This window comes from Erithacus rubecula, assembly GCF_903797595.1.
Source record: "Erithacus rubecula genome assembly, chromosome: 24".
NCBI lineage: Eukaryota > Metazoa > Chordata > Aves > Passeriformes > Muscicapidae > Erithacus > Erithacus rubecula.
The window spans coordinates 281,055-300,977 of NC_136676.1; the positions used below are offsets into that span (position 1 = coordinate 281,055).

Below are 19,923 nucleotides of genomic sequence, written 5' to 3' on the forward strand. Positions count from 1 at the left end.
CCAGACGCTAGAAGGCTCCAGAGGCCATGGAGAGTGTGGGAAGCATGCTGCAGCTACTGCATTTCGTGATCCCTCACAGCTGGGAAAGGGCAGAATGGAATCTCGGCCTGTGCTGGGCTGAGCCCTGAGCTCTGATTAAGGCTCATTTACTTCAGGAGGATTTATGAGGGTGTTTAATTGCCTGAGTTGGGCTGGAGTCAAGTGCACTTTGTAAATGCTTCGTCAAGCTGGGGCCTGAGCAATTAGCAGGGATTGCTGCTGCTGGGGAAGGGAAAACCACAGGTTCAGCCATGTTCCATTCCAGGGGGTGGGATAAGGCTATTTGGGATGCACAGCACAGCCTGGAGAAGGGCTAGACCTCCCAGCACTCCTTTGGGAGATGCTGGTGGTCTCTCTGCCTTATCAAGTGTGGAATAACCATCTCCATGGGCTGGGAGATGCTGGAGTGATTGCCTCCATGGGGTGAGGAATGCTGGGGGACTGTGCCTGCTGGCACAGTGCCCCAGGGCACAAGGATTTGGGTCACCAGGGATTTGGAGCTCAGTCGTGGCCATAATCCTTCCAGTGCTCCCAGGCTGAGCCTGCAGGGCCATGTGGCTGCTCTGGGTGTTCAGCAAAACAAACTGAGCCTGGAAAGAAGGTTGTGCAGGGCTGAGCATCTTCCTGAACCAGGAACGAAGTAGCAGAGTGAGGAGAGCCCTGGGCACAGAAAGAACACTCTGGGTAAGCTCTTTAAAGATGCTACAAGCAATTTCCTACAACAGCTATGCCCAGTGTGTGCCCTGCAGGGCAAAGAGCTGCTTCAATAAATAGAAAAAAACCTGAAGTGACCAAGATCAGCATTTCTTTGCCTGAAAGTGTTCAGGCTTGCAGTTCTTGGCACCTTCTCAGCCAAAGGAGAAAAAAAACCAAATCCATGGAGCAGCAGCAACCTCCTCCCTTCAATTCTCTTCCTCAGGTGCTCATGCTCAAGGATCTGTCCCCGGCAAGGGGAGAAAGCTTGGGATCCACAGGGCAGGACAGCTCCAGCCAGGTCCCCCTGTGATCCCAGCCCAGGCTGCTCCAAGCAATAAAAATCTGGTTGTACACCCAGAGCAGGTATTTTGCAACCAGGTGAGTTGCTCCCTGGTGGAAAAGCTTTGCAGGGACACACATTCCCAGACACCCCCACCACCCCTGGCAGGGCAGTGAAAGTCCAGCTCCAAGAAATAAAGGCACAGGACACTGGGCTGGGTGGCTGCTCACATTCTCCTTTATTGTTCACACACACAACTTCCCCTTGGCACTTCACTGCAGGGATTTGCTTAAAAAACCACACATGCACCCCCCCACAGCTTGGCACAGCTGTGCCACAACCAGCTGAGAACGGGCATTTTCAAAGAGATTATTTTACTCCCCCCCCCCCACTTTATTTTCTTTCATAGGTGGTCAAGCATTATCACTTCCAAACCAAACAAATTTTTAAAAAGATACTATTTAAAAAAACAAAACAAAAACATCAAAACAAAACAAAAAAAACCCAACACAAACAAAAAAAAACCCTCCCCATAGCTTTGGGAATGTGCCAGGAGCTCCCACACCGGCTGCACTCCGGAAATATTTTTTTTGTGTGTGTTTTCAGTTTTGTTTGAAAAGGACAGTATTTCTCGTGTATTTTTTTTAATATACTACAGCCTGAAATTCAGTGCAATAGATACAACTACAGTGCAGAACTATACAAAAGTCATCCTAACCATGTACAAGCTTGCTTTTCTTAGTTTATAGAAACTATAACATTTTTCTGTACCTTTTGTATGCATTATACAGTGTGAATATACTCCAAGAATATTTACAGTACTTGGCTTGTCAAATCAGAAACGCTATAACTTAAAGGTCTACTATTAACAACCATTGAACAAAAATATATAAATATAAATATCTTCCAGTCTATACACAGAGCAGGAAACAGCTGTATCCATGCGGTGCTGGATTTTGGTGAGTCCCGGGATGGGGGTGGTGATGAAGGGGGATGTTGTCGTGTGCGGCTGCCACTGGCGCTTCACTGTCGGGCAAATATTGCCGAGATTAATCCCAAAATTCAACAAGAAGACATCCCCCCTCTCCCATTTTCCCCTCCCAGGTGGAATTCAGGCGAAAGGAGAGGAGCCTACGACAACGGATTGACCTTTTCAACCGATCCATCCAGACGGCTCCATCCTCCACGCTGCCCCAGGCGGGAGGTCCCCGTCCACAAACCCACCGCGAGGTTGAAATCAAGGAAACCTTAAAAAATTACTCTTCTTGGTAGTTTTTTTTAAAAAATATTAGATTTTGTCAATTTATGTGATTTTTCCCTCTATGATTAGAACGTTAAAAATAAGTTTCCAGCTTTTTAAAAACTTCCTCTACATGATTTTCCATTAAATAGCTATCGCGTCGTTAATAAAAAACAGGGAATTGCCCTCCTGCTGGTGTGGGCTGCGTGGCTGGGTTTTAAAACACCTATTGGCTTTGAAATCTTGGACGCGAAACCAGCTAAAAAATAAAATAAAATTCGTTCCTAGCAGAAAAAAAAAATAAAATAGGCCAGTCTGTCCCCAGTAAACCACTGGGGGAAGCTGGAGAAGGGGTGTCAGTGCCTGACCCCCCCCACTCCCTCCTGTCTGGGGTCTGTACAAAGTGTTTTTAAAAGTCCCCTGGATTTGGGGGGCGGTGGTGCCTGGGGTCCAGGTTACACCTGCGAGTCTGCGCCCAGGCTGTGGAACTCATCTGGGGTCTTGTCGCTCTGGCCGCCCCCACTCTGCCGGAAGCCCGAGGCAATCTCGTCAAAGGTCCGGCCTTTGGTCTCCGGTACTTTGAAGTAGGTGAAGATGAAGAAGAGCACAAGCAGAACCGTGAAGATAATGAAGACATAGGAGCCGCAGAGTTGCTGGGATTGAAGGGAAAGGGGGAGGTGAGCACATGGATGGAGGTCACAGAATCACGGAGCTGTTGAGGTTGGAAAAGCCCACCAAGATCAAGTCCGACCACCAACCCAGCACTGCCAAGTCCACCCCTAACCCATGCCCCCAAATGTCTCATCCACATGTTTTTGAGCACTTCCAGGGATGGTGACTCCACACCTCCCTGACCACCCTTTTCATGAAGATATTTTCTCAATATCCAATCTAAACCTCAGCTTGGGGCTGTGTCCTCTCCTCCTGGCGTTGTTACCTGGGAGCAGAGCTCAATCCCCCAGCTGTCCCCTCCTGAGGGAGTTGTGCAGAACAAGGTCCCCTCTGAGCCTCCTTTTCTCCAGGCTGAGCCCCTTTCCCAGCTTCCTCAGCTGCTCCTGGTGCTCCAGCCCCTTCCCAGCTCCATTCCCATCTCTGGACAGAGTGATGGGCCATGGCCAAAGGACCAGCTGGTACCACCCTGCCCATACCTTGCCATGGCCATTCAAGGCCCAGGTCCTACTATCAAGGAACATCGCAAGTTTCATAAGGAACACTAAGTTGAGTTCCCGCTCTGGCCCCAAGTCCTTCTTCCCAAGGGATCTTAACCCAACCAAACCATCTCAGCCCACGTTTTAGGGCTTAAGGATGTGGCCCTGGAATTCAACACTGGGATCCAGCAGCGGGATTTGGCACCAAGATCTGACACCGGGACTCCACACCAAAATCCAACAATAAGATCCAGCATGAGGTACCAGGAACCCACAACCCGACCCAGGATTTGGATTTGGTAGCAGGATCCAGCAATGGGATCCAGCACTGGAGTCTGGCACAAGGACCCAGCATCAGGGTCTAGCTGGACAGTTTCCATCCCTGATCCAGAACTGGGATCTGGATCCACCCTGAACCAACACAGTTTGAGAGACTGGCACTGAGACTCCCCTGGATTGCTGGGATCCCCTGGGACTCTCAGATTCCCATCTCCCCAGCCACATTCCCCACTCCTCCAATATTCCAGCTGTGATTACCGCAATGTACTGGAAGCCCATTCCCACGATGAAGTTGGAGGTCCAGTTGGAGAGCCCAGCCACAGCAAAAGCAGCAGGACGGGGGCCTTGGCTGAACAGCTCCGCAACAATAAACCATGGGATGGGGCCTGGGCCAATCTCAAAGAAGGCCACAAACCCAAAGATGGCCACAATGCTGAGGTAGGACATCCAGGGCATTTGCTCCTAGGCCGAGGGAAAGGGAGAAGGTCAGTGCCATGAAGGGGACACAGGACCTGGACACCTAAGCTGGTGCTAGCAGAGAAGACATGAGCTGGAAACTGGAATTCTGGAAAATTGGGAGAGATGTGACAATGGGGACTGAGTGCTCAGCCTCACCTTAAGGAAATATACCTTCCTCCTCTTCAACCATCCCTCCCCTCACCTCCTCCTCCCAGCCTCCCCAGTACTTACTAGCAGTGTGAGGGCAATGGTCATGAGAATAGCACATCCAGCCATCCCCGCCAGCCCAATGAGGTGCAGGGTCCTGCGCCCGGCTCGCTCCACCACGAACAGCTGTGGGATGAACATGATCTGTCAGCACCTCCCCAGCCTGCAGGAAAGGTCCCTTCTCCCACTCCCCTGGAGAGACCCCGGGGGAGGCCAAAACTCACCGAGACCACCGTGAAGGCTGTGTTCACCACACACCAGAGCCAATGGTGGCGTAGACAGGCTGCTCCACCCCAGACTTCTCGAAGATGCTGGTGGAGTAGTAGAAGACCTACAAAAGGCAGGGAGGTGCCACAAGTCAGGTCCTAGAGCTCTGGGAGAACCAAGCTGACCTCTGGCATTGATACCCCACCCAACTCACGGCGTTGATCCCTGAGAGCTGCTGGGAGAGCTGCAGGACAATGGCGATAAGGATGGGCTGGCGATACATGGGTGAGCGAAACAGCTCCATGATGGTGACTTTTCTCTCCCTCATCATCTGCCGACTCTCCTCCTTCATCTCCTGCAGATCGCTGCTCACATCCGTTGTGCCTCGCAGCTTCTTGAGGACTGAGAAGGAGAGGTGGGGTCAGGAGATGTCAAGGACCCTGCAGAGTGCCCAGATGGGCCCTGCAGAGGAGTCACTCACCACTCTTGGCTTTATTTTCCTCATTGCGGTTGATGAGCAGGAACCGGGGGCTTTCAGGGGCAAACGGCAGGATGATGCACTGCAGCAGGGCAGGAACGAAGATGAAGCCCAGGAGCAGCGGCCAGAGAGAGTCATTTCCCATGATCAAGTCCAAACCAAACACCTGAGGAGAGAGGGATTGAGCCACCCATCCCAGCTGGAAAAGTCCTGGTTGGACACAACTGTGCAACTCATGGTGTGCTCCAAGCTGGAACAGCCATTGGAGGGACTCCTGTGCTGCTTCCAGGTGGCCAACAGATGTTAACATCCTGATGCTGCCCATCCCAAACCTTCAGATTCCACAGCATTCCTGATCCTGCTGAGCTCCTGCTTCACCCTTCCCACCCCAGCTCCACCTGAAAGGTTGTGCAGATCCATAGCACCTCATCACTGCAGGCCCTGATGAGTGTCAGGATAAAAAAAAAATGGAGACACTCCCCCAAAACATTCTCCAGTGCTGCTCAACCTGTGCAATGAGGATGCCCAGGGACGATGCCAGCTGGTGGAAGGTCCCCAAGGCCCCCCGCAGGGCAGTAGGGGACACCTCGCCCACATACATGGGCACAAACCTGTGGTGAGGCCAGAGTAGAGGCCAATGATGAAGCGGCCGAGGATGAGCATCTCAAAGGAGAAAGCCATCTTGGAGAAGCCCATGAGGACAGCTGACACGAAGGCAAGGATGTTGGACATCAGCATGGAATTGCGTCTGGAGAGGGATGGAGGAGAGAGGTGAAGACAAGAGGAGAATCCCAAGATCAGCCCTTGGCAGTCATGGATGCCAGGGTGAGGTGAGGCAGCACAACCACCCCACTGAGGGATCCACCAGGCTCAGAGCTCACCTTCCAAAGCGATTTACAAGAGCCCCACAGAGAAGGAGCCAATCATGCCCCCAACAGAGAAGATGGCAACAGAGAGGGACCAGAGCGTGGTAAGGGTGGCAGGGCTGATGGGCTCCTCATATCGGTACAGCCACGTGCGGTTGTAGAAATCCTCAATCACCTGGAAAACAAGGAGAGAAACCAAACCACGCATCAAACCCGCCTCTGCTTCAGCCATGCACTGGAGGGACGAGTCCCTGCGGCCACCGCAGCTCACAAGACAATGCGTCACCGTCACCAGAGCCGCCGGCCGAGGCTCGGCTCCAGCCCAAGGGAGTGGAACCTGCTGGGATACGTGGGGGAAATGCAGCCGGACGGGTTCTGGGCTTCACCCTGCCCAGAGAGGGAGAGACGGCGCTGCCAAAACTCGCCAGGCAGGCATGGGGAGGTCACACTGCTCCCCAGGGCAGGGCAGGAGCCAGAGATGCACCAGCCCCATGGAGGAAGGGCAGGAACACAGGGCAGTTCCCCTCCTCTTGGATACTCCTGGAGCTGGATGCCCAGGTTTTTTCCCCCAGGAATTCCATAACACACAATCTCTGCCGGTTCTGCAATACCATGATGCCTCTATGCAACACAGGCCTTGATTTGAAACACCAAGAATAGCTTGGCATGTGAATTTTAATGTTTTTATATACATTTTGTAACTTTTTATACATAAAATGCATACACTTATATACAAAATATATACCTTTATATACATTTTGTATACTTTTGATGCATTTTTAAAACCAGCCCGTGACTGGTAGCTTCACCAAGTCCCTGTCACTGCCCATAGGCTGGGACATGGCCTAAATGACCTTCTAAAGGTTCCTTCCAACCCAAACCCTTTATAATAGCGTGATTTAAGGGTCATCCATCCCTAAACCACCACAGCAAACACTGCACTAAGCCAAGCTGGAAGGAGCAGAAATTCCAGAGATTCCCTGTTTTGCTGGGCTTCAGGTGGCTCCAAGATTTTGCTGCTCTGAAGGGCTTCACTCTACAATTTGCTATTTACACCACTGTGCTTCACTTTCCACTTTCTCATTAATCCAAGCCCAAACAGGAGCTCTGGCACAGACAGCACAAGAAATACGCACTGGGCTGGGTACAAGTCCCAATAGTATCATTATTTTTCCAAGTTGCTCCTCTTCCAAAGGACATAAACAATTAGAATTTCCATATTTAAGTGATTTTGTTACCTCCAGTTTCACTGAGGTTTGGATGCTTTTCCCCATTCCCAAAATAAATAATTCATGGATTATTGGAGATGTCTGGGCTGGCTCAGGCTCTGAGTAGGCCCAGGGGTACCTGAAAATAACACCCCTTCCTGCCCCTTCCTCCTGAAAAAAAGGGATGCTTTGAAGAACCCAATGTTTTTTTTGGGGGGGGAAGGAGGTGAAATATGGGTTTGAAGGGAGAAGGGGAAAAAAAAAAAAAAAAAAAAAACAACCTGTTTTTCCCAAAAGTGGGGGTTTCCCCCCACCTTTTCACATGAGTCTTGTGATGCATTCCCATCCAGCTCCATGAATCCCAATATCAGTGCATCCCAAACCTGTGCCTTGATGCATCTCAATGCACCCCCATCCCAACTCTGTATGTCTGTGCATCCTCATCCTAACCCTTCACTCCAGTTTATCCCAGTGCATCCCCATCCTGCACCTCAACGCATCCTGAGGTATTCCTGTCCCAGTCCTGCACCTCCATGCATCCCAACTCTGTGACCCAGTTTATCCCAAAGCACTCCCATTCCAAGTCCCACACATTCCAATCCTGCACAGTAACATATCCCTAGCCCAATACCACACTTTACGTGTCCCCATCCTTAAAACTGGGATGACCCCCTGTGTCCAGCACATCTTGCTGCCCAGGATAACTATCATCTCACTTCCCTTTGTGCTCCCACACAGAGCATCCCAAATCCTTCCCCTCAACACTGGTGACTTGGTCTGCACCATGTGACTCGTCCTGGCCTGAGCCCAAGGGATTCATCCCCAAAATCATGAAGAAAACTGTGGCAACACCCATCATGAGGATCTGGATTTGCTGAGGTCTGCAGGCGCTGGAGCTCAGTCCCACAGGAAGCTCACAGCTGGTCCCTGACCATGTCACCCAGAGCAGCCAGCTGGGAGAGGATGGAGATAAATCCTTCAGCTCAGGAAAACAAAGCTCCTCCTGGATGTGGCTCTGACCAGGGTGGTGATCATAGCATTCCTTCTTCCAACAGTGCCAGAGCTCAGGAAAATGAGGGCAAATGCCAGGGTTCCTGAGTGCAATCCCAGGGATTTCGCAGCTCACACGGCTCAAACACTGCTCCATTGCTCATCTCCCAGGCAGGGTGCACAGGGCCATCCAAGAATGGACATCCCCAACGTTGGACCAGTGCACGTGAAGGCAAGGAGGCATGGGGATATTTCAGGAGGCCTTCAGCAGCACCCTGCAGGTTCTGGGTGGGAGCCACAGCCTCCAGCCACAGGATTCAATACTACATAATGCAACACCCTTGAACAAATTCCTGGCTTTTTTCCTCTTCTCATACTGATGGAGCCTGGGAGTTTTTCCACAGGGTCTTCTATCCCACAGGCAACATTCCAGAGGCACTCACTGGGATGGGATTAAACTCTGGCAGCTGGATCCTGCCCCAGTGGGTTGCATTCTTTGGGGCTGTGACACCTGGGGACAGCTTCGCTCCTGCCAAAGCCCAATCACCCTCCCTCCACACCTTATCCCAGCACAAGAGCTGCACCCAGGGAACATCGCAAGCACTACATGGGAATTCTGAGATAATTTTCCAAGTGTTTAACACCTCAAACACCACCAAATCTGGGAAAAGTCATGTTTTCCATGGACCACGGGTATCGACCAGCACCTGGAGGGTCCCGGCAATACACGGGAGGAGGAGCCAACACCTCCTGCAGTCCATCCCCCTTACAGCACTTCCCAGCCAGCCCTCTCTCCTACCGGGACATTATGCTGGGATGCAAAACTCAGAAATAGAGCTCTTGGTCAGAGCAGCCACTCGAAATGACTCAAACCTTAATTAAGTCCCAGACCTTCACTAAGAGCCGAGGTTAAAAGTTCCACCGGCCACACCCAGAGAACATCCTGCAGGCACTGCTGGGATTTTTCCCAACAAAAACGCCAAGCAAGGAGGAAACAAATTCTCCTGGGAAGGCTGCAGCTAAACAGCCCCTTCTCAAATCCCATTACAGCCCTAAGCTGCCTAGCGGGATGTACTATTTTAGCCAGGCTGGCAGCAGAGGCTGGTTTGTTTTCGGACACGGAGGGGGGGAGTGGTGAGCGGTGGAATTTTGCGACTGGGGGCTGGAATTTCCCTACAGAGGGTACTGGGAGCACTCACCTTCTGCGGGGCGTTGATGACGCCGGTGTTGTATCCAAACTGGAGGGAGCCCAGCACCGCTCCTCCCACAGCCAGCATCAGGCGAGCCGTCATCTGCCGCAAAACAGGGAAAAGGGCTTAAATCTGGTATCTCCGCAGCCCTGCCTTCCCCACCCGAACAATAGCAGGGTGCTGCACGGGGTGCTGGGAAGGCAGAAGTACAGATATTCAGAATAAAAGAGAAAACTCACTATTTTGGCACTAAGGGGAAAAAAATGATCACTAATCACATCATTTTGGGGGTTAAAACCTCCCTTGGTTTGGGGGATTGCAGGAAATTGGGCCCTGGAGTGGGCCAGAGGCATTGTCGGGGCTCCAAGGGTCCCCTCGGAGGCTCCCTGTGACCGTCAGGCTCCGGGCCAGCGCCGGCCGCTCCCAGGGCACGGCGGAGCCTCCGCGCACTGCCGGCCAAGGATGCTCCGGGAAGCCGCCGCTAACAACGCTTTGCCATCGGAGTCTAATTAAGAGTCGCTGAGCAAAATCCTGGTTAGTTGGCAAAGCCTTCCTGGGCCTCCTCTTCCTCCCGCCTGAGCCAGAGCAACAATCAGAGCCTTGTTCGGGAGCAGGGTCAGGGCAGGGCAGCGCTTGGGCCACCTTCGTTAGCGGCCCAATTATCCCAGGCAGGAGATTTTCCCGGCAGTAGAACCAGGATCCGACATTCCCACTTAATCAGCTTTGGGATGAGCCACGTGAAATTTATAAACCCCTTAATTTGAGGTGGGGGGGATGGGGGGGTTCCTCCCTAAGTACCAACATGTCATCCCAAGGATCCTGCCAGGGTGTCTTGGATTAATATTCCCAAGGAATTGATGCTTCAGATCCCATCTAAATGAGGGGTGATTCCAACTTCCCCCCCACCAAAAAAAAGATATTTTTTAAATATAATAACCATTCTCCTCTTTCTTTTAATAAATAATGGAATTAATGCTGCTCCCTGACCTCTGCTACTCTGACTACTGCCTCACTCCATGTGAAAGTTCCCAGAGAAAAAGCAGAGGGAATGAAGCCAGGCCCGTTAATGAAGCTCATTAATTAGGCTTGGCCCCAACACAACTAATCAGGGAGGTTTTGGCACTTGGATTTGGTCAGTGCTTCAGAGTAAATCCACCCCAAGGAAAAAACCTGCTCCATGTTTGGGAGGGCATGAACGAGCTGGGAAGTTGGTTGTGTCCCAAAAAAAAAAAAAAAAAACCCCAGAAAAACCCCACAATTCTAAATGCAACCTTATCCATCCCCCAATAACCTAGGATGGGAATGCTGAAAGCATCTGTAGCGTGGGGAAATCATATTAAAAAATGAGGGATTTGGGGTGGTTGGGTGGGTTTGGGGGAAATTGGGAGGTTTGAGGGATGGGGTGATTTTCCTTTGCTTTTAGGAGATCACTCTAATTTGTTTGGGTCCCGATTTTGCCTTTTCCTGGCTAAAGGGCAGCCTGGGAGCTGCCAGGCGTTCCCCTAGGTAGGGCAAGCACAGGTGAGTCATGGCTCCAGGGATGGGGATGCGGCAGCTGGATGAACTTTGCTCCAGGAAGGTGAGAGGTAACAACACCTTGATGCACCCACACCAGCCACTACCCACCGCCCCCCCCCAAAAAAAAAAGATAAAAAATAAAAAAATTATTTTTTTCATTTTAACATTTGGAAAAAGGAAACTTTTTATGGCAACAGAAAAAAAAATCCAGCAAAAAAATCCTCGTATTTTGATTAAATTCCAGCAGTTTGAAGATATGAAAGGGTAAAACTGGCAGGAAATCTGCTTTTTGGAGGCTCGTCCCAAGTAGGGTCAGGGTGAGTCAGCTCCTCCCGCTCCCTTCCGAGTTCCAAACACACTGCCCGGCTCTGATCCGGGAGCCTTTCGGCTCGAACTTCGCCATTAAAGGCAACTTGGGGGGGAAGAAAATAATTAAATAAAGGGAAAAGTCGATTTTTAAGGGCAGCTTTGCCCAGGCAGCTCCTGCCAAACCCCACGTGGGTTTTAACCTCCTTGCAGGAAAAAGCATCTTTATCAGGAAATTAGGGACAAGTCCCCTCTTATTTCCAAAACATAAACTTATTTAAGCTCAACTAACCCAAACTCCTGTTTTTATCCCTATTAATTCCTCTATGTTATAGGAAAGAGAGATTTTAAATAAATTTATAGTATTTGTTTTCTTTTTAGCTGCTTCCTGCTTCCTCCCCAGCTCCACACGGAAGCCAGGACGCTTCGAGGAGGATCCAGGGGGGCGACAGGGGCCCCCAAACCCGCTGCCTTCGGCTTCACAACTCTATTTTTTAACTCTTTTTTTTTATCCTCCAGCCTGGAAGGACTTCAAATACAGCCCATCTCATGGATCAAGGGAAAGAATAATCAATTCAAAAGCAAATAATAATATTAAAATATTAATATAAAGATATTGAAAGAGTGGGCCAGCAGGGAATTCTAACATTTTTCACTCCAGCATGGAGGATTTTGGGGACGCTGTTGCCTCATAGCAAAAAACTGAAAATTATAATTCCTTCTAATAATATTAATAAGTATATTCCAGAAGGGAATTTCAAGTTTTTATATTCCAGCATGGAGAATTTGGGATGTTGTCAGTCCCATGGAGCACAAAAAATCAATAATTCCTTAAAAATCCAAATAATAGTTTTAAAAGGGGATCCCAAGAGGGAATTTTGGGAAAATTCACATGACAAAGACAACATTAAAATGATCCATGAGGATTTAAGAAGCAGCCCAGGGGCCGCTCACGAGTGGTCCCATCCAGGGATGGTGGAGGGGATGTGGGCAGTTGGTGCAGCCCCTTGCACACTCATCTGCACATTCCCAGGAATGAGGGCACACGGACAACACTGCTGCAGCTACCTCCCAACCCCGGAAAAGCTCACATCCCCACCAAAAACCAGGAAAAATCCACTCCAAACCCACAGGAGGGGACTTAAAGCCAGAGAACTTGGGGGTCACGCCAGCACTGTGGGGACCGGTGGGATTTGGACTGAGGCAGAGAATCGTGGGGGATGGGGAGAAGCATCGGAGTGGTGGAATTTGATTTTGTATTTATTTTCTTCCCTACTTAAAGGTCATCCAGGGACGGCAACACAATCCTAGTGAGTTTTGCAACTGCGACCAGCATGGGAGACGTTTGTGCATGGAATGAGCTGGAAAAAAACACACGGAATGTGCAACCCTCCCCCCCACCCTGGGTTAATAATATAATTATTAAGTATTAAGGGAAGTATTAAGTATTGGGAAGGGGAGTTTGTCCCCCACCTCCCAACCGCCAACTGCTTCCATGAAAAACTCCCCTTTTTTCCCATGCAAAACACACTCGGGATGGAAGTGTCACCCATCAGTGCTTGGCAAACCATCCCTGCGATTAATTACCTTTACAAAAATTAATCATTTCTAACCCAAATTCATCCAAGGCAGGTGGTTACGGAGCTGGAAAAGCAGCGGGAACGCGATTCCAGCTCCATTCGGGAAGCCGGGAGTTAAGTGCGTCGGATTTCTTGGGTATGAGACCAAATTTGCGTTTAATTCCTGCCCCCATCACCGCGCTGCCGGCCGGCACGTTCCCGGCTCCCACCCCCAATCCCACCACCCATCCTGGAAAACAGGCGCCGCGGCCGAGACTGTCGGAATGAAATCATTTAAAAGTAGGAGATCTATACACAGGTAGATATAGATTCTTAAATTTAAGAAAATTATGTATTTCACATGCTCCAAAGTGGGAGGAGGGCGCGGGGGAAAGGAGGAGGAGGGGAGAGAAGAGACAGTTGTTTTCCAGGGGATAAATACCAGGAGGGACCATTCCTGTCACATCTTTAATTACGATAAAACTACGATTTGGGGAATTAATTACACTTCGTACCTCCACGCAGCCAATTTCCTAACACATCCTCTCCGACATCCTCTCCCCGGTCCCCCCCAAAAAACCAAAAAAAAACAAAACAAAAAAAAAAAAAAAAAACAACGCAGTTGGATTTATCTCAGCCTTTCACAGATGGGAATATTTGGGAGGTGGGGAATATTTTGGTGGTTGAGATGAAGCAAATAGGGTTGATGTCAGTGACCTGCTGGAAATAACCACCCGGATCGTTCTGGGCTCTTACCCCACAAATTAATTATTAATTAATTAACTTGGGATGGGGAAGGTGTTGGGGTATCCCAGCCGCTGCCGAGCGGCCGGGAGAGCTCAGAGCATTTAATAATTCACAGTTTGGGAAAAATTAATGGGAATTGGGTCAGGACTCCAGACGAGATATGGCCGGCCGAATCCCAACACTGCGGGGATCAGAGGGGTGCCGGCATGGTCACCCCAACCTCGCACCTCCAAAAGCCACCTCGGCCTTTGCTGGGATCTGGAGCCACCTCCTCCGACACTCCTGAAACGCGGTCAAAAGGGTCAGCACTGGGGCGGCCCAACGCGGTTCCGCATTTCGGGGGGAGCGGAGAGCCAAAAAGCGGCTGCCAGGCGTGCTGCGACGCGCTGAGCCGGCATCGGCCGCCCTACCGGGAGGGTTACACTCGCGCTAAGGGTACAAAACCAAGTAAAAAGGTGCTTGAAGCTGGCGGCGGCAGCCGCGCGTGTGCCAGGGCGGGCCGGGGTTGTGCAAAGCAGGGCCGGAGGCGAGGGCTCACCTTGCTGCCGGTGTCCATGGCGGTGCCGGGGCCGAGCGGGGCCGGGGCCGGGGCCGAGGCCGGGGCTCAGCGCGGGGCGCGGGGCGCGGGGCGCGGAGCGGAGCGGGGCGGAGGCGCGGCCGCCGCCCGGGCATTGGCGCTGCTTAAGAGCGCGGGCGGGGGCGGCGCGAGGCGGCGGCCTCCATTGGGCGGTGTGGGGTGGGGGCGGGGCCAGGGCGGGGCGGGGCGCGGGAACCGGGAATGGGGGGCGTGGGAGGGGGCGCGCGGGGGGGCGGCGGCGCGTGCGGGGCTGCACGTGGGCGGCGGGGGAGGGGAGGGGTCCGTGTGTGAGAGAGTGAGAGGGTGAGAGTTTGTGTGTGTGTGTGTCTGTCTGTGTGTGTCTGTGTCTGTGTGTGTGCGTGTCTCTGTGTGTGTCTGTGTCTGTGTCTGTGTGTGTGCCGGGGTGTGTGCGTGTCTGTGTGTCTGTGTGTCTGTGTCTTTGTCCGTGTGTGTCTATGTATGTGTCTGTATATCTGTGTGTGTCTGTGTCTGTGTGTATCTGTGTGTCGGTGTGTCTGTGTGTATCTATGTGTGTGCCTGTGTCTGTGTGCCTGTGTGTCTGTGTCTGTGTCCGTGTGTGTGTATCTATGTGTGTGTCTGTGTATCTGTCTGTGTGTGTTTGTGTGTATCTATATGTGTGTCTGTGTGTGTATCTATGTGTGTGTCTGTGCGTGTATCTGTGGGTATGTCTGTGTGTCTGTTATGTGTGTGTCTGTGTGTGTATGTATGTGTATGTTTTTGTGTCTGAGTCTCTGTGTGTCTGTGTCACTGTGTATGTCTGTGTGTCTGTGTATCTGTGTCTGTGTGTGTGCGTGTCTCTGTGTGCCTGTGTGTCTGTCTGTATGTGTGTCTGTGTATGTGTGTCTGTGTGTCACTGTGTATGTCTTTGTGTGTCTGTGCGTGTCTGTGTTTGTGTCTGTGTGTCTTTGTATATCTGTATGACTGTGTGTGTGTCTGTATCTGTTTTTTGTGTTCGTGTGTCTGTTTGTATGTCTGTCTGTGGGTCTGTGTATGTCTTTGTGTGCGTCTGACTGTGTCTGCGTGTCTGTGTCTCCGTGTGTGTGTCTGTGTGTCCGTGTGTGTCTGTGTGTGTCTTTGTGTGTCTTTGTGTGTGTCTGTGTGTGTGTGTGTGTCTGTGTGTTTGTGTGTGTGTGTGTGACTGTGTGAATGTCTGTTTGACTATGTGTGTCTCTGTGTCTGTCTGTGTGTGTCTGTGTGCATGTGTCTGTCTCATGTATGTGTGTCTCATGTGTCTGTGTGTCTGTGTGTGTGTCTGGTCTGTGTGTTTGTGTGTCTGTGTATGTATGTGTGTCTGGTGTGTGTGTTTGTGTGTCTGTATGTCAGTCTGTTTGGATCTGTATCTGAGTTTGTGTATGTGTGTGTCTGTGTGTGCCTGTGCACATGTGTGTATTTGTCTGTGTATAAATGTGTATTTATGCATGTGTCTGCCTAAGAGTGTGCAGGTGTGCATGTCACTGTGCACTCACGTGTCAATGTGTGCATGTGTGTACAGGTGGGCGTGTCACTGTGAACACGTGTGTGTATGAGTGTGCAGGTGTGTGTGCAGGTGTGTGTGTCACTGTGCACACGCGTGTGAATGTGTGTATGAGTGTGCAGGTCACTGTGCAGGTGTGCGTGTCACTGTGCACACGAGTGTGAATGTGTGTATGAGTGTGCAGGTGTGTGTGCCACTGGGCACACGTGTGTGTATGAGTGTGCAGGTGTGTGTGTGTCAATGTGCACACGCATATCTATGTGTGCATGTGTGTGCAGGTGTGTGTGTCACTGTGCACACGCATGTGAATGTGTGCATGTGTGTGCAGGTGTGTGTGTCCCTGTGCACACACGTGTCAATGTGTGCATGTGTGTGCAGGTGTGTGTGTCACTGTGCGCACGCAGGTGAATGTGTGTATGTGTGTGCAGGTGTGCGTGTCACTGTGCACACGTGTGTGCATGTGTGTGCAGGTGTGTGTGTCACTGTGCACACGCAGGTGAATGTGTGTATGTGTGTGCAGGTGTGTGTGTCACTGTACACACGCAGGTGAATGTGTGTGCAGGTGTGTGTGTCACTGTGCAGGTGTGCATGTCACTGTGCACACGCGTGTGAATGAGTGTGCAGGTGTGTGTGTCACTGTGCACACGTGTGTCAATGTGTGTATGTGTGTGCAGGTGTGTTCTGGTGTGCAGGTCACTGTGCAGGTGTGCGTGTCACTGTGCACACGCGTGTGAATGTGTGTGCAGGTGTGTGTGTCACTGTGCAGGTGTGTGTGTCACTGTGCACACGCGTGTGCATGTGTGCATGGGTGTGCAGGTGTTTGTCACTATTTGCATACCTACATATATGTGTGTGTGTACTGGATGTGTCTGTGCATATGAGTGTGCAAGATTGCACGGCTGCACATCTGTGCACGAGTGACTGCACACCTACGTGTGCCTGGCTCTGCCACCCCCACCCCAGGAAGTCCCCCTTTCCACTCAAATTCATATTTATAAATCCTTAAAAATCACAAAAATCTGAAATATCATATAGAAACTGCAATTCCCTTTTTTGTTCCTGCTGAAAAAACTATTGCAGAAATGTTCAGAAAAGTGACTAAAAAACAGAAAAATGCACAAAAGGTGCACAAATATTGAGAAAAGCACAAGAAATTATTGTGAAATAACTGCATCACAAGACGTAAAAAGAGGGGAAATGGCAAAAAATGAAAGAAAATTAGCATAAAATTTGAAGAAAAAGGGGAAAAACTTTAAAAAAAAAAAGGATTAAGAAAAAAGGACAGGAAAAATAAAACACAGAAACATACAAAAAATTTTAAAAGCCTTGGGAGAGAAAAGAAACAATGCAAATATTGCACCAATAAAATCTTTCAAAAAAGAACCACGCACACACACAAAAAAAAAAAAAAAAAAAAAAAAAAAAAAAAAAAAAAAGTAAAAGGAACAAAGATTGTGCACCAAAATGCCCAAAATTTAAAGCGTAAGGTGGGGGGCGGGGGGGGGGGGGGGGGGGGGGGGGGGGGGGTTATGCAAAGAAAAGACACCAGAAGAGCAAATCCCAAAAGCACCAAAAAGGCAAAAGTGGAAATCGCACTAAAAATCAGAAAAACTATCATAAATATTAATTTTCATTCCTAAAACTACCGGATTTTGCCCCAAATTTAGCCATTCCAGGCAATTCTTCACCTGTAAATTCCACTAAATTTCCATTGGATCCATCCCAGCCCCTTCTCCCCCCTTTTTTGCCCATCCAAAGGGAGGGGGGGGTGGTTTGCCGACTCTGCGTTCCCGGCGGGACCCCTCCCCGGCGCCACGGGAATGCTGATGGAGGGGAAACGGCCGGAGCGGGATAATCCCGGCGGGGCCGAGGGGCTGGAGGGGATTTAGGGGGATTTGCTCCCGGGAAAAAGGGTTAAAATAACACCGGGGGGAGGGCGGGGGGGAGGCCGGAGGCCACCGGGATGGGCTCAGCCATTCCAAGGATTCAGTTTTGCTGGGGATCGAGGCCACAGGGCGGGCTCCGGGAGTCCACCTGTGTCCAGGACAAGTCACGAGGGTGGGATGAGCCTGGAGTTCTGGTGAGACCGAGGCCATAGGAATGGTCTCATGGCGTCCAGTCGTGCTGGACGAAGGGAGGGGATCAGCCTTTCCGGGGGATCGGGGCTCTGTTGAGGACAAGGGATCTTAGGGATGGGGTCAGCTTCTCCATGGATCCGGGTTGTGTGGAGAACAGGGACAAAGCAACGGGCTCAGCTTTCCATCTTCGCCCCTGTCCCATCACAGATTTCAGTTTTGATGCCCCCCCCAAGCACAGCCCCCCAAGCCCACCCCAGGAACGTCTCCCGTAAATTCGCATTCCCATCAGACGAGGAAATCCGGGCTCCCGATCCCTCCGATCCCTTCCCTGCGCCGCATCACTCATGACGAGCTCGTTATCTCGCGGCCTCTCCCGTCCCGACCCAGTGCCACCCTCAGGAGCATCAGGCACACGCAAATCCTGGTGACACACAGAGATTTGGGGAGGAGAATTGGACACGGCTCCCATTTTTTTCAGGTGAAGTCCAGGCTGAAATCACCTTTCCAGGAATGATTTTTGGGGAAATAAAACTGTCCTCACAGGATGATCATGGAAGATAAATTTGCTTTGCTGGGACTTGATGCTGTAAAACCAAAAATCCTGGATTATCCCTTAAAATACAGGGAAACCAAAGAATTTGTCCCCCAACACTGAACATCCTTGGCATGGAGTTAATCCACTCCAGGGCAGAATTTATTTCAATATCCCTAATGTCCTCCAATACGTTTGGGCCTCATGAAGCTTAAAATATTTTCCTGAGCCAAAAAGTCGGGGTGTATCCTTTTAAAGTCCAGCCAAAAAATCCCCAGAAATAGGGATTTCCAGACCTCTACCATCCTAATTCCTCCTCCAAATCCCAAAAAAAAAAAGGACAGAAAAAATATGCAGGAGTGCTAATTCCAGTACAACAACCTCAGTCCCCAACAGCTGGACTAGCTGCCAACATCTGCCCGGAACTACACCCTGGTGATCCTGCCAACATTCCATGAATTGGGTGTTTTTCCTGGTGTGAGGCTTTTTTGGAGGGGTGGGTTGAGCTGGGGTCAGGTCACCTGGAAAGTCTCAGCCCAAGTGATGAAACAGGGGATAAAGTCCATCCGGAAACAGGATTTGTCATAAAATTGGGTTGGGCAACATTGACACAACTTCCACAGGGATTTCTTTAAATGCCCTGGTTTGGCTTTTCCATTGGGATTTAGAGCTGCTCCCACAAAGATTTTTGGCTCCTTATCTGATGGCTGCTCCTGGAGCCCTCCTGGTCCAGCTCTAGTGATACAACAGAGCTCCCAATATCTTTAATATTTGGATTTAACAGCTGGAGCTCCTTGGATTTCACTTTTATCCTTAAACCTGGATTAGTTAAACCCCAGGATTAGTAAAACTGGGATTAAAGCGCCCTAAACCCTCCAGTCCTTGGGTTAGAGTGGAATGGAGAAAAGTTCCATATCTGTAAAAGCAGGAACACTGATCCAAAGAAAATAAATTATTATAATTAATGTATTCCAATTAATAAATAAAAAGGTTTCCACCCCAGGCAGGGGACTTCTTTGTCCTAACTGACCTGGTTTTTTTTGGCTTTTCACTCAATAAACATGACAAAGATGGGAAAATAAAGGGAATATCAGTTATCCATGAAAAGGGGAAAATTGCCCTCACTTCTGGCTCTTCCGAAGGTGGGGTTTCCATTTCATCCCTTATTTTGCAATTTTAGGGAAGCGTGACATGGACGAAAACATGGGGAGAAAAGAGGTCGGGGCTAAAAATAACCGGGTGAGTCACGGCCGGCACGGGGAGTGTTGTTGCTGACGGAGCCAGAGCTGAAAACGGATGGGAAGAGAAGAGGAAAAAAAATCCATTTCCCTTCGGCTTCACACGTTCATGCATGAAGATCCGTAGTCTGTCAGCAAGAAGAAATAAAAAGGGGAATATGTGGCTATTTTTATATATAAATATAATATAATATAAAATATCATATGATCCTGCTTTCCCCATTCCATAAAATTGGCTTGTTTTTCCCAAAGAACCTCTAAAACAGCCAAAACATCAGAAAAGGGGGATTTCCCCCCATCTTCCATGATATTATGATTAATTAATTCCCATGTGCCCGTTATTTTCCCCTTAAGGAGCTATTTCTGAAGTCGAAGACTGTTACTGACAATAATTAATCCTTAATGATAATAAGCAGATAATAGACACTCCAATGGCTTCATTTACAGGGATATTCCTTTTATTTTTCAAAAAAATTTGGATTAATAATTTGACTTATTTCATCCCATTGCCGTGATGTGGAGGATGCCATGGGGGATTTTTTTGGGGGAGAGTTTTGATGTTTTGTGTCCAGTCATTGGGATTTTC

At 50.0% G+C, this 19,923-nt stretch overlaps 1 protein-coding gene across 1 annotated transcript; it reads right to left on the reverse strand.

Annotated features, from left to right (window-relative positions):
• Positions 1 to 1,229: 1,229 nt before the first annotated feature.
• On the reverse strand, positions 1,230 to 14,123 carry SLC2A1 (solute carrier family 2 member 1). The gene is given in 13 exon segments (XM_079326401.1): positions 1,230 to 2,908; positions 3,941 to 4,144; positions 4,373 to 4,474; positions 4,573 to 4,602; positions 4,605 to 4,679; positions 4,770 to 4,957; positions 5,037 to 5,199; positions 5,542 to 5,645; positions 5,648 to 5,781; positions 5,915 to 5,933; positions 5,936 to 6,074; positions 9,297 to 9,389; positions 13,956 to 14,123. Coding segments are annotated over 13 exon segments (1,467 nt in total). The 5' UTR covers positions 13,974 to 14,123; the 3' UTR covers positions 1,230 to 2,710.
• Positions 14,124 to 19,923: the final 5,800 nt, after the last annotated feature.